We start from the raw sequence: 16,806 nt of genomic DNA, 5'->3' as shown, positions 1-16,806 counted from the left end.
ACCACTCTAATCTCCTGCAGATAATTGCTTGAACCTGGGAGGTGGAGGTTGCAGTGAGCCAAGATCACGCCATTGCACTCCAGCCTGGGGTATAAGAGTGAGACTCCATCTCAAAAAAAAAAAAAGGTATGTGATGGTTCATAACTCTGAGTGGTCACAGAGTTCTTTTGCTTATTTTTATTTTTTCACTGCTTGCAGTGTGGCAGTGAACACTCTCATATGTTTGGATGCATATATATTTTAACATTTCTCTGAGGATTATATCCAGGAGTGGTGTTGCTGGGGTAGGCGGGGGTGAGATAAGCACTTTTGCTAGATGCTTCCCAGAGTGATTTCCCTTCTTTGTACGCCTGTCACCAGGCCATGGATAGGCAAGTCACAGAAGGAGAAACTTAACTGCCCGGATGCAGTATCGCACAGTAGCTGCTGTGTGTCTTCCCAGCATTTTAAGCTTCTCATTTAATCCAGTGAATTCTGTAATTCTGCTGAATTCTCAATGATTCCTCTTTAAAAATAGATACCAGTTTGGGTGAATTTTATTAACCATTTATTTTGCATTTTTATTTTGTGGCATTTTATTTTGCATTTGCCTGATAACTGGTGAAGGTACACATTTAAAAAATATATTTATTGACCATTTGGATTTATTTTATGTGTTTATCTTTAATTTTTGCTCCTTTTTTCCTATTACTGTTTCTTTGATTTGTGGGTTTTATTTCTGTAACCTGGATAGATTTCTTTTTTTCTTTTTTTTTTTTTTGAGATGGAGTTTTGCTCTTGTTGCCAAGGCTGCAGTGCAATGGCACGATCTTGGCTCATCGCGACCTCTGCCTTCCAGGTTCAAGCAGTTCTCCTGCCTCAGCCTCCCGAATAACTGAGATTACAGGTGTGCGCCACCATGCTTGGCTAATTTTTTGTATTTTTAGTAGAGACGGGGGTTTCTCCATGTTGGTCAGGCTGGTCTTGAACTCCCAACCTCAGGTAATCTGCCTGCCTCGGGCTCCCAAAATGCTGGGATTACAGGTGTGAGCCACTGTGCCCAGCCTAGATTTCTTCTTTTTTCTTTTTTTTTTTTCATATACATGTTTTTTCTTTTTTTTCTTTCTTTTCTTTTTTTTTTGAGACTGGGTCTCCTTCTGTCACCCAGGCTAGAGTGTAGTGGTGCAACCACAGCTCACTACAGCCTCAGCCTCCCGGGCTCAAGTGATCCTCCCACCTCAGCCTCCCAAGAAGCTGGGAGTACAGGTGTGCACCACCACACCCAGCTAATTTTTTTGTATTATTTTGTAGAGATGGGGTCTCACTGTGTTGCCCCTGCTGGTCTTGAACTCCTGGACTCAAGTGATCCGCCCGTCTAGGCCTCCTAAAGTACTGAGATTACAGGTGTGAGCCACTGTATCTGGCCTGTTTAATATATTGCAAAACATTTCCTCATTGTTTACAGTCATTTGCTTTTCAACTTCATTTATAGTGACTTTGGCAAAATTTCCAACTTTTTTTTGGGACAGGGTCTCCCTCGTGATGTCACCCAGGTTGGAGTGTAGTGGCGCGATCACGGCTCACTACAGCCCTTGACTTCTCAGGCGTAAGTGATCCTCGCCTCCTGAGTAGCTGAGACTATAGGCACGTGCCAACACGCCTGGCTAACTTTTGTATTTTTTTGTAGAGACAGATTTTTACCGTGTTGCCCAGGCTGGTCTGGAACTTCTGGGCTCAAGTGATCTGCCTGCCTTGGCCTCCCAAAGTGCTGGGATTACTGGCATGAGCCACCGTGCCCAGCCTAAAATTTCCAACTTTAATCAAAATTATAGATTTCAAACTCCATGCTTAAGTGATCAGTTTACACCCCAAAGTTAACGAACATGGTAGACAGCTAGATTTTCAGTTTCACGAGTTCACTGTGGCAGCTTTAATTGCACCTCATTTAGGTCAGGCATCAGACCGTGGGCAAGCCTGTGTGGTATTACAGGTGTCTTACTTTGTTAGTCTAATTGTGTTTGGAAATACAGATAGGAATAGTCATATATGAGACAGATCTGGTCTTAGTTCTCTGAGCCCCAAAACTTCATCTTTCCTAACATTTGATTATGGTGGATGCTGATAAGGTCAAGGGCAGGCCAGTTCAAGTGAGAAACAGAGTGGGCCCCAGCCTTGTGAGCAGGAGCAGAGCTTGGGCTGCCTGGGAGGTGCATGGTCCTTGCCCACCTGGCATCCTGGCAGGGGTATAAGGGTGGCTCCAGTTTTTAGTGTCTTGAGGGGTGGTGAGTGAGGCTGATTTCTGTGTTTACCAGCCAGTGTTTACTTGTGTGCTTTCTGTATTTATTTTCTTCTTTTCACAGATGTTGAATACTTTCTATAATTTAATAATGGGGTCGGGTGAGGTGTCTTATACCTGTAATCCCAGCACTTTAGGAGGCCAAGACGGGCAGATCTTTTGAGGTCAGGAGTTCGAGACCAGCCTGGCCAACATGGTGAAACCCTGTCTCTATTAAAAATACAAAAATTAGCTGGGCGTGGTTGCTCACGCCTGTAATCCCAGCTACTTGGGAGACTGAGGCAGGAGAATAGCTTGAACCTTGGAGGCAGAGGTTACAGTGAGCCAAGATCACACCACTGCACTCCAGCCTGGGCGACAGAGCAAGACTCTGTCTCAAAAAAAAAAAAAAAAAAAAGAAAACTAAGTTTTCTAGAACAGAAAACAAGCAACAAAAATGGGAGTGGGAAAAAGGGAACCTCTGCCTGTCTTTTAATGCTTCAGAGAATTTTGGGCCATGACTGACTTTAGGGTGTGGGTGAGGCTTGCGTGTTTAAGGCTCTTTCTAAAGGGATAGGATGCTTTGGCAGTAGGGGGCAGGGGGAATACACTGGCAACTGGAAATGAGGTGGTTATTTATAATATGTTTGGTTAGTGAGAAGCTGAAGATTTCCAGTGTCCTGTTGGCAATAGTAAGTTGGTTATTTTTATACTACTGTGGCCTCTCTGGCCCCTGCATGTCAGGAAGTGGAGTGACTCAGGCTAACGGTGGTGGCAGGGGCAGCTTGGAGCTGGTGGGTTAAATCTTTTCTAATAGTGTTTCTTTGGGCAGGTGAAGGGAGTTCCCACTGAAAGCCGTGTCTGTACTTCTGATGCTGGGACAGGCAGATCACAAATAAGGGCTCCTTCTCCGGATGGGAAACAAAACCAAACCTACTCCAGCCTGCAGGGCCTGGCAGGGTGGGTGCGGGGCCCTTCTTTGATGTGTCGCCCTCTTGGCCTCTGGCAGCTCGTTGCCTGAGGACTCTAAGGAAGTCCTCACTTTCTGGGGTGCTGGGGCAGGGGCTGGCTGCCTGTCTTGCTTTGGCCCTGCCTGGGCTTGTTTTGGTTAGTCGTTGACTGTTTAGTTGATGTGTTATGAAATGCCAGCCCATTTTGGCACTGTTCATTTATTTATTTATTTCTTATTTGAGACAGAGTCTCACTCTGTTGCCCAGGCTGGAGGGCAGTGGCGTGATCTCGGCTCACTGCAACCCCCACCTCCTGGGTTCAAGCAATTCTCTGCCTCAGCCTCCCAAGTAGCTGGGATCACAAAGGCGCACCACCGTGCCCAGCTAATTTTTGTATTTTTTGTAGAGCCAGGGTTTCACTATGTTGGCCAGGCTGGGCTTGAACTCCTGACCTCAGGTGATCTGCCTGCCCCGGCCTCTCAAAGTGTTGGGATTACAGGCTTGAGCCACCACGCCTGGCTGGCACTGTTCATTTGTGAGCTACTTCATGAAGTCTGCCTAAAGCTGATATGCTTTGGAAATTCAGAGCATCATTCTGAATCAAAGCATTCAAATAATAACAAAAGATTACATTTAAAAACAGGAATGACGCAGGCGCATACTCCTCCCTGAACTCCGGAGAGCGAGGCCCACTAGCCAGCATGGTCCCTACGGTGCCCGGTTTTGAACTTAGAATTCATAGCTTGACATTTCCTCTGTGAATGGTAAATCCTTTAATGTTACGTGGAATAATATTTGTACAACATTTTTGTCCATTGTAAGCCTAGGGTGGGTCTAAATTTCATCGTCGCTAGAAATACCCTTTTCGTATACAGACAGTCGGACTTAGGACTGTTCGGCTGGCACGAGAGCGATAACGCATTCGGCAGAAACAGCTGCGCATACCCATGCAGCCATTCTGTTTCCACTTTCAGTGCAGCCCCCAATAAATCACGAGATAGTCAACGCTTTGTTATACAATAAAGTGATTTTCGATGATTTTGCGTAGCTGTAGGCTAAGTTAAGTGTTCTGGGCCCATTTAAGGTGGGCTAAGCTAAGCTGTGATGTGGCGTAGGTTAGGAGTAGTCAAGTAGTCAATGCATTTTCAACTTAACACGTTTTCCTCCCTTTTTTTTTTTTTTTTTTTGAGACAGGGCCCCACTCTGCTCAGGCTGGAGTGTAGTAGTGTGATCATGGCTCACAGCAACTTTGACCTCCTGGGCTCGAGGAATCCTCCTGCCTCAGCCTGTGTCAAGTTGTTGGGACTATAGGCATGTGCCACCACGCCTGGCCACATTTTTTGTATTTTCTGTAGAGATGGGGTCTCACTGTGTTGCCCAGGCTGGTCTGGAACTCCTAGCTTCAAAGGAACCTCCTGCCTTGGACTCCCAAAGTGCCGGCATTACAGGCGTGAACCACCATGCCTGGCCTTCATATTTACAGTGGGTTTATTGGGATGTAATCCTGTCACAAGTTGAAAAGCATCTGTACTGTCTGATCTGTAGGATAAAAATGGGAAATTTAAAGCCAGTATTTAATGTTGTTTTTGAATGCAGAAGAAAGTGCTATTTCTGTTCTCTTTTTTTTTTTGAGACGGAGTCTTGCTCTGTCGCCCAGGTTGGAGTGCAGTGGCCGGATCTCAGCTCACTGCAAGCTCCGCCTCCCGGGTTCACGCCATTCTCCTGCCTCAGCCTCCCGAGTAGCTGGGACTACAGGCGCCCGCCACTTCGCCCGGCTAGTTTTTTTGTATTTTTTAGTAGAGACGGGGTTTCACTGTGTTAGCCAGGATGGTCTTGATCTCCTGACCTCGTGATCCGCCCGTCTCGGCCTCCCAAAGTGCTGGGATTACAGGCTTGAGCCACCACGCCCGGCCTCTGTTCTCTTTTGATTTGCTGATGCACAACATGAGAACTATGGCTGTGATTAAACATGGCTGAAACTGGAGGGGTCATCTCGGGAAGAAGTTAAAGGGTGAAGTTAGTGGTTTAAAACTTGGCTTTAGGGCATGGTGGCGCACACCTGTAGTCCCAGCTACTCTGGAGGCTGAGGGAGGCTGGAGGATTGCTTGTGCCCAGGAAGTCTAGGCTGCAGTGAGCTTGTTCATACCGCTGCACTCTAGCCTGGAAGACAAAGTGAGCCCCCATCTCAAAAAAAAAAAAAAAAAAAAAGTTTGGCTTCAGGAATATGTGTGTGTGTGTGTGTGTGTGTGTGTGTGTATGTATATATATATTTTAGATGGAGTCTTGCTCTGTCGCCCAGGCTGGAGTGCAGTGGTGCTATCTCGGCTCACTGCAAGCTCTGCCTCCTGGGTTCATGCCATTCTCCTGCCTAAGCCCCCAGAGTAGCTGGGACTACAGGCACCCGCCACCACGCCCAGCAATTTTTTGTATTTTTAGTAGAGACAGGGTTTCACCGTGTGAGCCAGGATGGTCTCGATCTCCTGACCTCGTGATCTGCCCGCCTCGGCCTCCCAGAGTGCTGGGATTACAGGCGTGAGCCACCGCGCCCGCCCATTAGGGGCTGTTTAAGATGGAGTAAAATAAGGCTAAAACCAGCTGGGCTTCATTCCCAGACGGTTAAGGCATTCTAACTTATAGGACGTTGGCACAAGCTACAGGTTGCTCCTTGCCGACTTGCCCAGGAGAACTGATTGGTTTCTAGAGGTCCTGGCGCTGCACACTCACTGATTCTGTGTGTAATGCGATGACATGATGAATCTGAGGGTCTGGGGTTTGTCTTTCTGACTGGAAAGGGCATGTACACACAGGACATCTTGGGATCTTGGAGCGGAACAAGTGTCCTCTCAAAAAACAAGTGTGTCTCTACTGTCTTTCCCCTTTCTGGGTCAGCGTCCTTTGACAGCGACACCATCCCTGGCCACCGGGGTAATGGAGAGAATTAGCCAGGACTCATCAGGCCTTCCTGGCATGCGTGGAGGAAGAGGACACGTCTGAAGTCTCAGGAAGGTCCTGGGTGATAGGATTGTAGAGTCAGACTCACAGAAGGGTTGCGAACAGCGTCACCGAGTGATTGTTTGTGCCCTTTGGGAAGGAGTGGTATCGGGGATGACCACTGCATCTCAGCGAGAGGGGGCTCCTTGGCCAGTGGGTGCCTGTCGTGGGTGCTAGAGGAGGGGCGTAAGGCCTGGCTGGAGGCGCCAGGCTTCTCAAGGCTCCTGTCCACATGGAGACTGTCATTGCAGGGATGAGACTGTTTGAGCAGGAGGCACACCGGCTCAGTGGTCACCTCATTAGCACCTACATACTCTGGTGTTTGATAGGAGACGCCTGGGGGCTGTGCACAAGCTGGCCGCGGTAGTGTTTGCACATCTGCTGCATTATTTAAAAACAGCAAGTTTTCCATGCAGTCAAGCTGGTGGCTGCAGAGCTGGGAGTGTTGGGGAGTGCCGGGCTGCAGTTGGAGCGCTGTTCTTGGAGCCTGGGAGCACGTCCCCTCTGCCACCGCCAGCTCATTTCCTGTGCCTTAACTTCCTTTTTAGCCTCAGAAGCAGAAGAATTTAAGCCATATTTCCAACGGATTGTAATTATCCCCTAATTTAGCGCAAACACAAACGCAGTCTTTCCAATCAGTGTCGTCTTTTGGTTTTATTTGGAAAACTGAGTGTAAAGCGGGTAGGTCACCAGCCAGCAGGTCCCTCAGCACTTGCCGCCCCCTCTGCTCCCAGCTTCCCTCTCCTCAAGGGAAGCTGAGGCCCGGCAGTGTCGCAGGGGCCACGGCGTCTGCCTCTGCCTGTTCCACAGGGCCCTCTCCCTTGGATTCCCCGCCTGCATGCCCGGGGTCACCCCACTGGCTCCTCAGTCATCCCCACCCACAGGCTCCTATTCCCCTGGGTCTGGCGGTTGGTGGCTGGCGCAGCCCTTGCAGCTGAAATCTGCAGTGCCGACTGCAGTCCCTGGTGTTGGGTGCCCTGGGGCTGGGCGAAGTTCTCTCCTTGCTCAGGCACCTGCCAAGTTGCCCCAGACGGCCTCTTAGCGTGGTGCCTTTCTCAAGTGGTGCTTTTGCGAGGGTGATGCCAAGTGCCTTCTTACTGCAGTCCCCCCTAGTGCCAGTGCCGAGCACAGAATAGTGACTCTCTGTGTCCCTGTCCCTCCTGTCCCAGTGTGCTGAGTGCGGGCTTGGCCATGCTGGCCAGGGTGCACCTCCAGTCCTCTTCATCTTCCCTTCCCAGGGTTTGGGGGTGCTCATGAAGCAGATGAGTCTTCCCCGGGCCCCTGAGAGGGAGGGGAGAGTGGGAAGGGGACAGTAAGGGCTCTTCCAAACCACTCCCGCCAGAGAGACGGACTAGATGCAGGCCCCATTTGGGCCTGTGCTGCAGGGATGGGGTTTCCAGTAAGGGCCACCACTCAGCAGTGAGCTCTGTTGGACAAGAAGACCATGTGCAGAGGTTGGTGACCCCTGGCAGTTGAGTCACAAGAGGACGCAGCTTCAGTGTAGCTGGACTCAGGTCAGGTCACTGGGCTGTTTTGTTCCCCTTGGCAAAACAGCTTTTAAATAGCTTTTTTTTTTTTTTAAATGTTTCTTATTTATTTTTGAGATGGAGTCTCATTCTGTCATCTGGGTGACAAAGTGAGACCCTGTCTCAAAAACAAGAGAAATTTGTGAACAATGGTCATACTGTGGAAAACAGTATTACAATTCCTAAAAAATTTAAACTTAGAAATACCTCGTGATCTAGCCATTCTCCTTCTGGGTATATACCCCCCCAAAAAAAGAAAGGAAGGGACTCAGACATTTTGACACCTCTGTCCGGAGCAGTTTTGTTCACAGTAGCCAAAAGGCGGAGGCATCCCGAGTGCCCATCCATGAATGAACGGATGAACACGGTGTGGTCCCCGCAGGGTGGAACGCGATCCGTTCTTAAAAAGGAAGGAGATCCTGGTGATGCGCGGAGCTGAAGGACATTATGCTTAGTGAAATAAACAGTCACCAGAGGACAAGTACGGCGTGGTTCCACTCAGAGGAGGCGCCTTGGAGTAGTCAACAGCAGAGAGACAGAAAGCAGGATGGTGGGTGCCGAGGAAGGGGCTGGGGAAATGTGGAGGTGCTGCTCAGTGGGGACAGAGTTTGTTTGGGAAGGTGAAAAGGTTCTACGCGTGGATGGCGGAGGCGGCCGCACAGCGATATGAAGGTACTTAGTGTCCCTGAGCCGTACAGTCAACAGTGGGTAAAATGGTAGCTTTTATGTTTATTTTTACCATGATAACAAAACTAAATTGCCATTTCAAGTATTCCAATCAGAAAATTTCCTCTCACATGAGCAAGTGAAACAAATAAAAAAGAAAAATAATAAAGGCCGGGTGCAGTGGTTCACGCCTGTAATCCTGGCACTTTGGGAGGCCAAGGCAGGCAGGTCACTTGAGGTCAGGAGTTTGAGGCATGGTGAAACCCCGTCTCTACTGAAAATACAAAAATTGGTCAGGTGTGGTGGCGGGCACCTGAAATCCCAGCTACTCGGGAGGCGGAGGCAGGAGACTCGCTTGAACTTGGGAGGTGGAGGTTGCAGTGAACTGAGACGGCGCCACTGCACTCCAGCCTGGGCAGCAAGAGTCAAAAAGACAAATAAAAAACAAAGAAAGCATCTAAATTAATTCCTTAGCAATCAGAACAGCTGCTTTGCAAGATTTTGCCAACTGCCAGTCATGTTGAACTGAGGTTATCTGTTCCTCTTTCTGAAACTATTAAGGTAAATAATTACCAAGAACACTTCCTCTTATAAAGGCAAAAAAAAAAAAAAAAAGGAAGTAGATTACTAAGGAAACTTTTAGCGAGGACACTGCGTTAACAGCCTGCAACACTGAACCTGTTGCCTGGAAGCGGGTAGGCAGCACAGGTCGTGCTGGCCGTCTGGAGTTGGGTTGGATCTGTGCAGCAGGGTGGGAGTTAACACTTGCCATTCTTTCTGGAAGGAAGGGTGTGTGGTTGCTGGAAAGGACACTGGCCTGAAAGCTGTATTAAGGGCAGTTTCCCTTGATGACTTATGAGAAGGTTTGTAGAAGCATAAAAGGATGTGTAATTGTTCTTAATCCGTGTGTTTTAAAATACTTTTTTCATCATGTGGAAAATTCCTTACAGGAGCAGTTGGGTCAGAATGACATTTATTCTCCTCTGGTTCATTTGTCGTGACCTTTGATGACAGCGGGAAAAACCCACTAAGGATTGTTGTATTCATTAGCACTGTGCACATGGTTTTGCTTTTCTTCTGAATTTTAATGGCATTTTTGTGGATGCTTTATCAAAGTCTGGAGTTCATCTCCTACTGGGTATTAGCAGTGCATTTGCTGGTGAGGTATCCAGAGAATGATGGTGGCCCTGGGCTCTGTCGATGTGGCTATCCTAGCTAAAAACCTTGGACTCATTCAGAAGTCCAAGCAGTTAATAAAAGGCTAAATGCATTGTTTCTGTCAGGTTAGGGGATGCTCTGGGTTCAGTGAAAATTCATGAAACTAAGTCACCAGCCTTCAGCAATCTGAGCAAAGATAAACTGCCTCAGGAACAGTGTTGATGGCTTGCAGAGGACTGGCCTATGACTTCAGGCAGCATAAACAACAAGCACAAATGGGTGAGTTTTCCAGTGTCCGCCCATCTAGCCATGGGCGCAGGGAATCAGAGCATCTTGCCTGCAGTGTTAAGGCAACTACGAAAATGCGTAGTATCAGAGGAGAGGCACCCTCCGTCCAGACTGCTTTGTCGGTGAGGTGTCATGTGCACTAGTGGCATCTGGAACCTGGAAAGGGGCTGTCCTTTAAACCACACAGCAAACTGAACCTCCAGTCTCATTATGCAGTAACTAACGAATTTGAAGTGCATCATTTGTGTGAGAAGAGGACAGAGTATTTATGGAGAGTCAGAGGAAATAGTGACAGCTGACTGGTGGGTCTCAGGAAAAGCCACCTGATCATCAGGGCACTGGCAGAACCGCCCCCTGCCCCTGGGAATCTTGATGTGCTCCAGTGGTTTGCAGGGGTGGTGTGGAGCTCGGCTCAGTGAGAGCAGGTCAGCCAGAGGAAGAGCCACCTGATGATCAGGACACTGGCAGAACCCCCCGGGAATCTTGGTGTGGTTCAGTGGGTGGGGTTGGTGCGGAGCTCGGTTCAGTGACAGCAGCTAGGCCAGTTGTTATTATTTCCTGACTTCAGTGAGTGTGACCTGCTGAGCTGGTCTGAGGGCGAGTGATCTGCAAAGATACTGACAAGCCACAGTCCCTCAGATTGACAACCTGTGTTACATGCAAGTATCATTTTATCCCTGCTTTGGATTCACAAACATCATATTTCTTTCTGTTTTTTTTCTTTTTTCTTTCTTTTTTTTGTTTAGACAGAGTCTCACTGTGTTGCCCAGGCTGGAGTGCAGTGGCTTGTCACTCACAGCGACCTTGAACTCCTGGGCTCAAGAAGTCCTCCCACATCAACCTCTCAAAGTGCTGGTGTTAGAGGTGTGCCACTGCACCTGGCTCATTTTTTAAAAAACATTTATAGAGATGGGGTCTCACTGTGTTGCTCAGATTGGTCTTGAACTCCTGGGTTCAAGCAAGCCTCCTGCCTTGGCCTCCCAAAGTGCTGGGATTACACGTGTGAGCCCCTTGTGCCTGTCCTGTTGGTTCTTTTTTATTTTCCACATTGCTGTTTTGGAGGTCGCCAGAGAGTGCTCCATCTGTCCCTTGATATGTGTGCCCCTGTCTTTGCAGAAGAGTGTACATCACACTCCCAGCAGCTGGCCTGTCTGCCCTCAGCCTCTGCTCTCTCCATGTAGCAGCCCATTGTGGATGATCCTGTTGGCTGGAGCTCTTTTGTTCAGTTTTATTCCAGCAACTGTGGTACATAAATATTTTCCCGTTTGTCCTCAGTGGCAATCTCTGTGCCCACTCCTTTCCTGGAAGCTGGCTTTCCAGTCCTGCTCCCTGGCTGTTTCCAGGTGACCCTCCCATGCCTCCCTCTGCCTCCCAGCTCTGCCCTGCCGGCTCTCCCACACCTGGGGTGCTCAGGGCCCTTCGCACTCTGTCTGGGCGTTTCCAGGCCTCTGCTCTGCCCTGATCCTGCCTGCTGTGTTCACCTCTGCCTGGGTCCTTGCCACCACAGCCATGGGTGTTGCCTCCTAGGAGGGAGCCTTTTTTCCCCTAAATAAACTAAATATTATAGGATTTATTAAAAAATTGCAAGGAAGGGCAGAGAGTTCCCATATGCTCTGGTTTCCCCAGCTGTGAGCATCTTCTGTTAGTGTGGCATATTTGTCACAGTTAATGGACCGATAGTGATCTGTTATCCTTGACGACGCCTGCACTTGATTCAGATTGCCGCAGTTTTCACTCACATCCTTTTCCTGTCCCAGAATCCTGTCTGGGAGCCCTCGTGGCATTTAGTCCTCGCACCTCCTCTGCCTCCTCTGGGCTGTGACAGTTTGTTAGACTCTGGTTGGTTTTGGTGACGTTGACCAATTGGTTTTTTGTTTTGTGTTTTTGAGTTGGAGTCTCACTGTCGCCCAGGCTGGAATGCAGTGGCGCAATCTTGACTCATGGCAACCTCCACCTCCTGGATTCAAGTGATTCTCTTGCTTCAGCCTCCTGAGTAGCTGGGATTACAGGCTCCCGCCGCCACACCCGGCTAATTTTTGTATTTTCAGTAGAGACGGGGTTTCACCATGTTGGCCAGGCTGTTCTTGAACTCCTGACCTCAAGTAATCTGCCCGGCCTCCCAAGGTGCTGGGATTACAGGTGTGAACCACCGTGCCTGGCCTACACCCAGCGTTTTTCATATAGTTTTTTCATATACTGTCAACTAAGAGAAAACTGTATTTTGCTCAGAACTTTCCCGGAAGCTGTTTGGAAATGCATGTTGCCATGGCAGTGCTGAATATGGTGGGCTGCATGGGCAGAGATGTTAGCAGCCTGTGCAGGGCTCCTCCAGCCATCCCAGGTATCTTGCTGAGATGCTGATGCTGATTCAATGGGTCCGGGTGGGGCCTGGGACTCCCTGCTGGGCTCCCAGGGATGCTGTGCTGCAGGTCCTTGGACCACGCCCAGAGCAGCCAGGCTCTGCTGAAGTCTCACCTGAGCCTCACGTGGCAAAACGCACCTTGATGGATTTCTGTATTCCTTCCTGTTACAATTAGGGCAATGTTAATTGTTTACAGTTGTGTATAGAATCGTTTCTTTGCTTTCATGAGGATCTAGGAGGTGTTAGTAAGTATTTGTTTTAAGGAGTGGGATTGGTCTGAGGGGTTGAGAGCCACTGCCTTGCCAGGGAGCTCACTGCCCCTGCAGAGGAGCGTTTTGAGGCTCCCCTCCGCCTGCAGCAGAAATCCTGACCCCTTGGCCTGGCCCAGAGATTCATTCCACCTGCCTCTGTTTACCTCCCTCTACTCCTAGGTTGAATCTCACCTTAAAGCAAATTGGTTTTCTCCTTCTGTCATCACTGCAAAGACCCTTATATCCTCACAGAAAATGCTGTAATTATTGGGTGGTCTGCCTGATATATCTATAGATCTATATATTTAAGAGACGGGGTCTTGCTCTGTCACTCAGGCTGGATTGCAGTGGTATTATCTTGGCCCACTGCAGCCTCCACCTCCTGGACTCAGATGATCTTCCCACCTCAGCCTCCTGAGTAGCGGGGACCATAGGCGTGTGCCACAATGCCTGGCTAATTTTTGTATTCTTTGTAGAGATGGGCTCTCGCCATGTTGCCCAGGCTGGTCTCGAACTCCTGAGCTCAGGTAATCTGCCTGCCCTGGCCTCCCAAAGTGCTGAGATTACAGGCGTGAGCCACCAGGTAAAATGTTTTGTAATCTGCGAAGTGAAACTACATGATGGTGCTAGTTGTGGGAGTTCCTCCCAGAGTTCACTGTAGCTGATAAGTCATAACTAGTGGTTGTACTGCATTCTGGAAGGCTGTGGCCTGGGGTGACAGGTCCCTCAGTCTGATGGGTGGGCAGTTAGATGTCCCCGCCCAGGCCTCTGGCTCAACCTGAATAGTTAGTTGATCTCGGTATTTGGCCTGAGCATTCTGACTTCCACACTGACAGGTGCTCCCTGGACTTCTGGTAATGGAGAGGAGTCAGCGTGAACTGGCCTAGGTCTGGCTGCGTCCTGGTGCACCCCCTGTGCCTCCCCACTGCACACCTGGCCATCCAGGGCCTCTCGGCTGCTTGAGTGCTCACTAGGTGCCCTGTGATTGTTCAGGGCAGAGTCTAGCAGCTGCATAGAGCACACAGGCCCCTTTTGAGCTTCGAGCTGTGTCCTGGTGACACGTTTCCCGGGGGTCAGCCCTCCTGTGTGGTGAGGCGCCTTGCGGGATGAGCTCTGCGGCCTGGTGGAGTCCCTGTTGCCGCACTTTGTCTGCAGCCCCTTCCTGGTTGGCTGACTTGACAGAAATAACTGGACTCCTGTGATCACTTGGAAGGACAGACTGTGTTGTATCAACATAACCGAAATAAGATTGTAATGGAACAGGAGGTGGGGCGGCTGCCAGCCTGCGGCCACAGCTCTCACCCCGCCAGCCCTGCCCTTCCCGTCCTTGCTCTGCGTCAGCACCTGTCCCCTTCCCCCTCGCATTTGTAAACATTTGCTGGTGAATATTCTTTTTTCTCCAACTAGAATCGTAGGCTGTTGACAGCTTGGAAGGGGGAGTTTACAGATGATCCAGTCCAGTTCCTTTAACTGACAGATGAAAAATGAAGACGCTGCTCCCGTTATTTGTAGCACAGACTGTCTTTTTTTATCGTTTGCCTTTGTCATCCACAGCTCAGTGCTGGTTTTGCTGAGAGTCCCTCTCAGCAGGCTCTCACAGAGTCCCTGTGCGCTTCTCTGGTCATTCTTTGATTTCCCTGTAGCACTTCACCGTGTAGCAAGACATTTTCATTAAAACCTATAGATTCCTGCCATTCTAGCCAGTCACCTTGGACAGTTGGAGAGCTCGTCTAAAACAAAATTCTCTGGAGGCAATTGCAGAATTTTCCTCATTATCATTCTATCATTGACAAATTTTCACTGAAGAAATTCTTACCACTCCTTGGTCCTGCTTGGCAGGCAAGCGTCAGATGCCCCAAGTCACCCAGGAGGCCCATAGACCATGAGGCAAAGGAGATGAGCCGGTGTTGGTGTTTTTTTTTTTTTTTTTTGAGGCAGAGTCTTCCTTTTGTTGCCCAGGCTGGAGTGCAGTGGCGCGATCTCGGCTCACCACAACCTCCGCCTCCCGGGTTCAAGCGATTCTCCTGCCTCAGCCCCCCGAGTAGCTGGGATAACAGGCATGCACCACTATGCCCGGCTAATTTTGTATTTTTAGTAGAGATGGGGTTTCTCCATGATGGTCAGGCTGGTCTCGAACCCCCGACCTCAGGTGATCCGCCCACCTCAGCCTCCCAAAGTGCTGGGATGACAGGCTGAGCCACCACATCCGGCTTTTGTTTTATTTGTAACTCCCACCTGGTGTTGGATTTTTCTCTGTCATTATTAGCAGGAGTCAGCCTGGATGGTTGTCGGAGCAGCTCCTGGGCTGCTTCATGCTGCATCTCAGCTCCTCATCCCTGGCCCTGACTGAAGGGAAGACAAAGGTCCTGGTCCCCAGACCTGTTTGCAGTGAAGACAGGGGTCCCTGACTCCCCTGGTCATAACAACAAAGTAATTGATAAGTAAATGTTTAAACTCTGGCCATGCACAGTGGCTCACTCCTGTAATCCTAGCACTCTGGGAGGCCGGATCACTTGTGGTCAGGAGTTGGAGACCAGCCTGGCCAACATGGTGAATTGAAACCCCATCTCTACTAAAAATACAAAAATTAGCCCAGCATGGTGTTGTGCGCCTGTAGTCCCAGCTACTCAGGAGGGTGAGGTAGGAGAATCACTTGAACCTGGGAGGCGGAGGTTGCAGTGACCTGAGATTGCACCACTGCATTCCAGCCTGGGTAACAGAGTGAGACTCCATCCGTCCATCCATCCATTCATCCATCCATCCGTCAATCAATGTATGTATGTGTGTATGTTTTACCTGTAGCCACTACACTACAGCCTGGGCAAAATAGTGAGACCCCCCCCACCTCTAAAAAAAAGATAACTCAATAGTGACTACATGTTGAAATGATAATAATTGGTTATATTGAGTTAAATAAAATATAAGCATGAATTTGACCTGTTTAACTGTTCCCTTTGTGATGTGGCTGCTAGGAAATGTCGATGCTCTTTGTGGCTCACCTTGTGTTTCCATCGGGGCAGCCCTGGCCTAGATCCGGGATCAGCAGCTCCCTGGGCTCTGCGGGAACTCTGCAGTGACTCACTCTTGTCATTCCTGTTTCTTTCTCCAAAGAACTAAAATGCATCTCCTCGCTGGGTGTGTTCGTTCGGGGACCCACTCTGGGCACGCCTCACTGGAGCCTACTGGATTTAGGATGTGGTTTCCCAGATCCTCCCACTAAGGGGGACCCGCAGGCCTCCTGAGAGGAGACGCAGGCCATCCGGGAGCCTGGGGTTCGGAAGTGGAGGCAGGGGACATGCTGTCAAGGCAGGAGCCTGCACGGCTCCACTGGAAAGAGGTTTGCTGAGTAGCAGCTACCTCGTCTCAACTGCTGTCTCCTCCTTGTCTGCTTCTCGAGCTTTACTTTGAGTACTGTCAGTGCTTTCAGTTAGAGAAGGATTTGGGGTAATAGCATCCGTGTTACTGACAAGAAGGGACGAGGCCTCCGGGTGAGTAGGGCTTATCAAAAGGCACGTGATGGGGGGCAGTACTTTGGTTCTGTTTTTTACTTTGTTCCTGTATCATGACTGCTGAGTGAGCTCTGATGGCCACCAACCTCACTGGGCCCCGGTTTCCCTCTCTGCCACAGGGCAGGGTCCTGACCTTCAAGGTCACTGTCAGGCTCTCACGCCTGCACAGGGCATAACACAGTCAGTGTGAGCCGCAGTGGTCCGTGTGGAGACCCAGCCACCCCGTCCTGTCTCCTGTGTTGTGCCCCTGCCACATTCTCACTGGGAAGGAAGCTTTTTGATCTAGGCTTCAATTTTTGGTCCCAGCTGACCATAAGCTCGAGTTCCTTTGTGGAGTCACGCCACTTCTCCACACTTGTTTTCTCTGTTGAGAAAGTGGAGACGACAGTGGTGCTTCTCTCATGGGCCTGCTGTAGGATGCCGTGAGGTGATGCCCAGCATGACTTGGCATGGTACACAGCATGTGGAAAGCTCAGAATGCAGGTATCGCCAGTGGCAGCCCTTGGCCCATGTGCAGTTCTGTGGTTGTGTGGATTAGCCCCTGGTGGTCTTTCCTTTCAAAGACTTGCGGAGACCCAAGCTGAAGGACCTGGGATTTTGCTTGGGATGTGCTGGGTGTTGGTGATTGTGAAAAGTGAAGCTGTGGTGGGGTGGGAGTAGGGGACAGAGAGGAGGGTGCTGTCAGCAGGTGAGGATGTGAGGACAGGGGAGGGGGGAGGTGTCCAGGAGCCCTTCACTGGGCCCTGGCCAAGGCTAGCCAGTGGAGAAGGGACAGTGTTCACCCCTTCCCCCATGTCTTGCACGATCCCCTCCTGGCCTCGGGCTGAGTTGAACACACAGGCAGCACAGGG

At 49.8% G+C, this 16,806-nt stretch overlaps 1 protein-coding gene across 10 annotated transcripts in view; it reads left to right on the top strand.

Annotated features, from left to right (window-relative positions):
* Positions 1 to 16,806, top strand: part of FBXO31 (F-box protein 31) — a 54,135-nt gene that overhangs the window by 4,505 nt on the left and 32,824 nt on the right. For 2 of the 10 annotated variants that reach the window (XM_033219247.1, XM_033219245.1), the window contains exon 1: positions 8,094 to 8,271. The exons of 6 other annotated variants lie outside the window; for them this stretch is intronic. In XM_033219247.1, the coding sequence (XP_033075138.1) occupies positions 8,169 to 8,271 (103 nt within the window). In that variant the 5' untranslated portion in view covers positions 8,094 to 8,168. Of the gene's footprint in view, positions 1 to 8,093; positions 8,272 to 15,376; positions 15,935 to 16,806 lie in introns of those variants that run through there. 2 more of the 10 variants (XM_033219249.1, XM_033219248.1) reach the window with 1 other exon arrangement.

The sequence above is a fragment of the Trachypithecus francoisi genome, unplaced genomic scaffold (assembly GCF_009764315.1).
Source record: "Trachypithecus francoisi isolate TF-2019V2 unplaced genomic scaffold, Tfra_2.0 Lachesis_group10, whole genome shotgun sequence".
Classification (NCBI taxonomy): Eukaryota; Metazoa; Chordata; class Mammalia; order Primates; family Cercopithecidae; genus Trachypithecus; species Trachypithecus francoisi.
The sequence above is the reverse complement of the archived record's forward strand: the minus strand, read 5'-3'. Positions and strand labels throughout refer to the sequence as shown.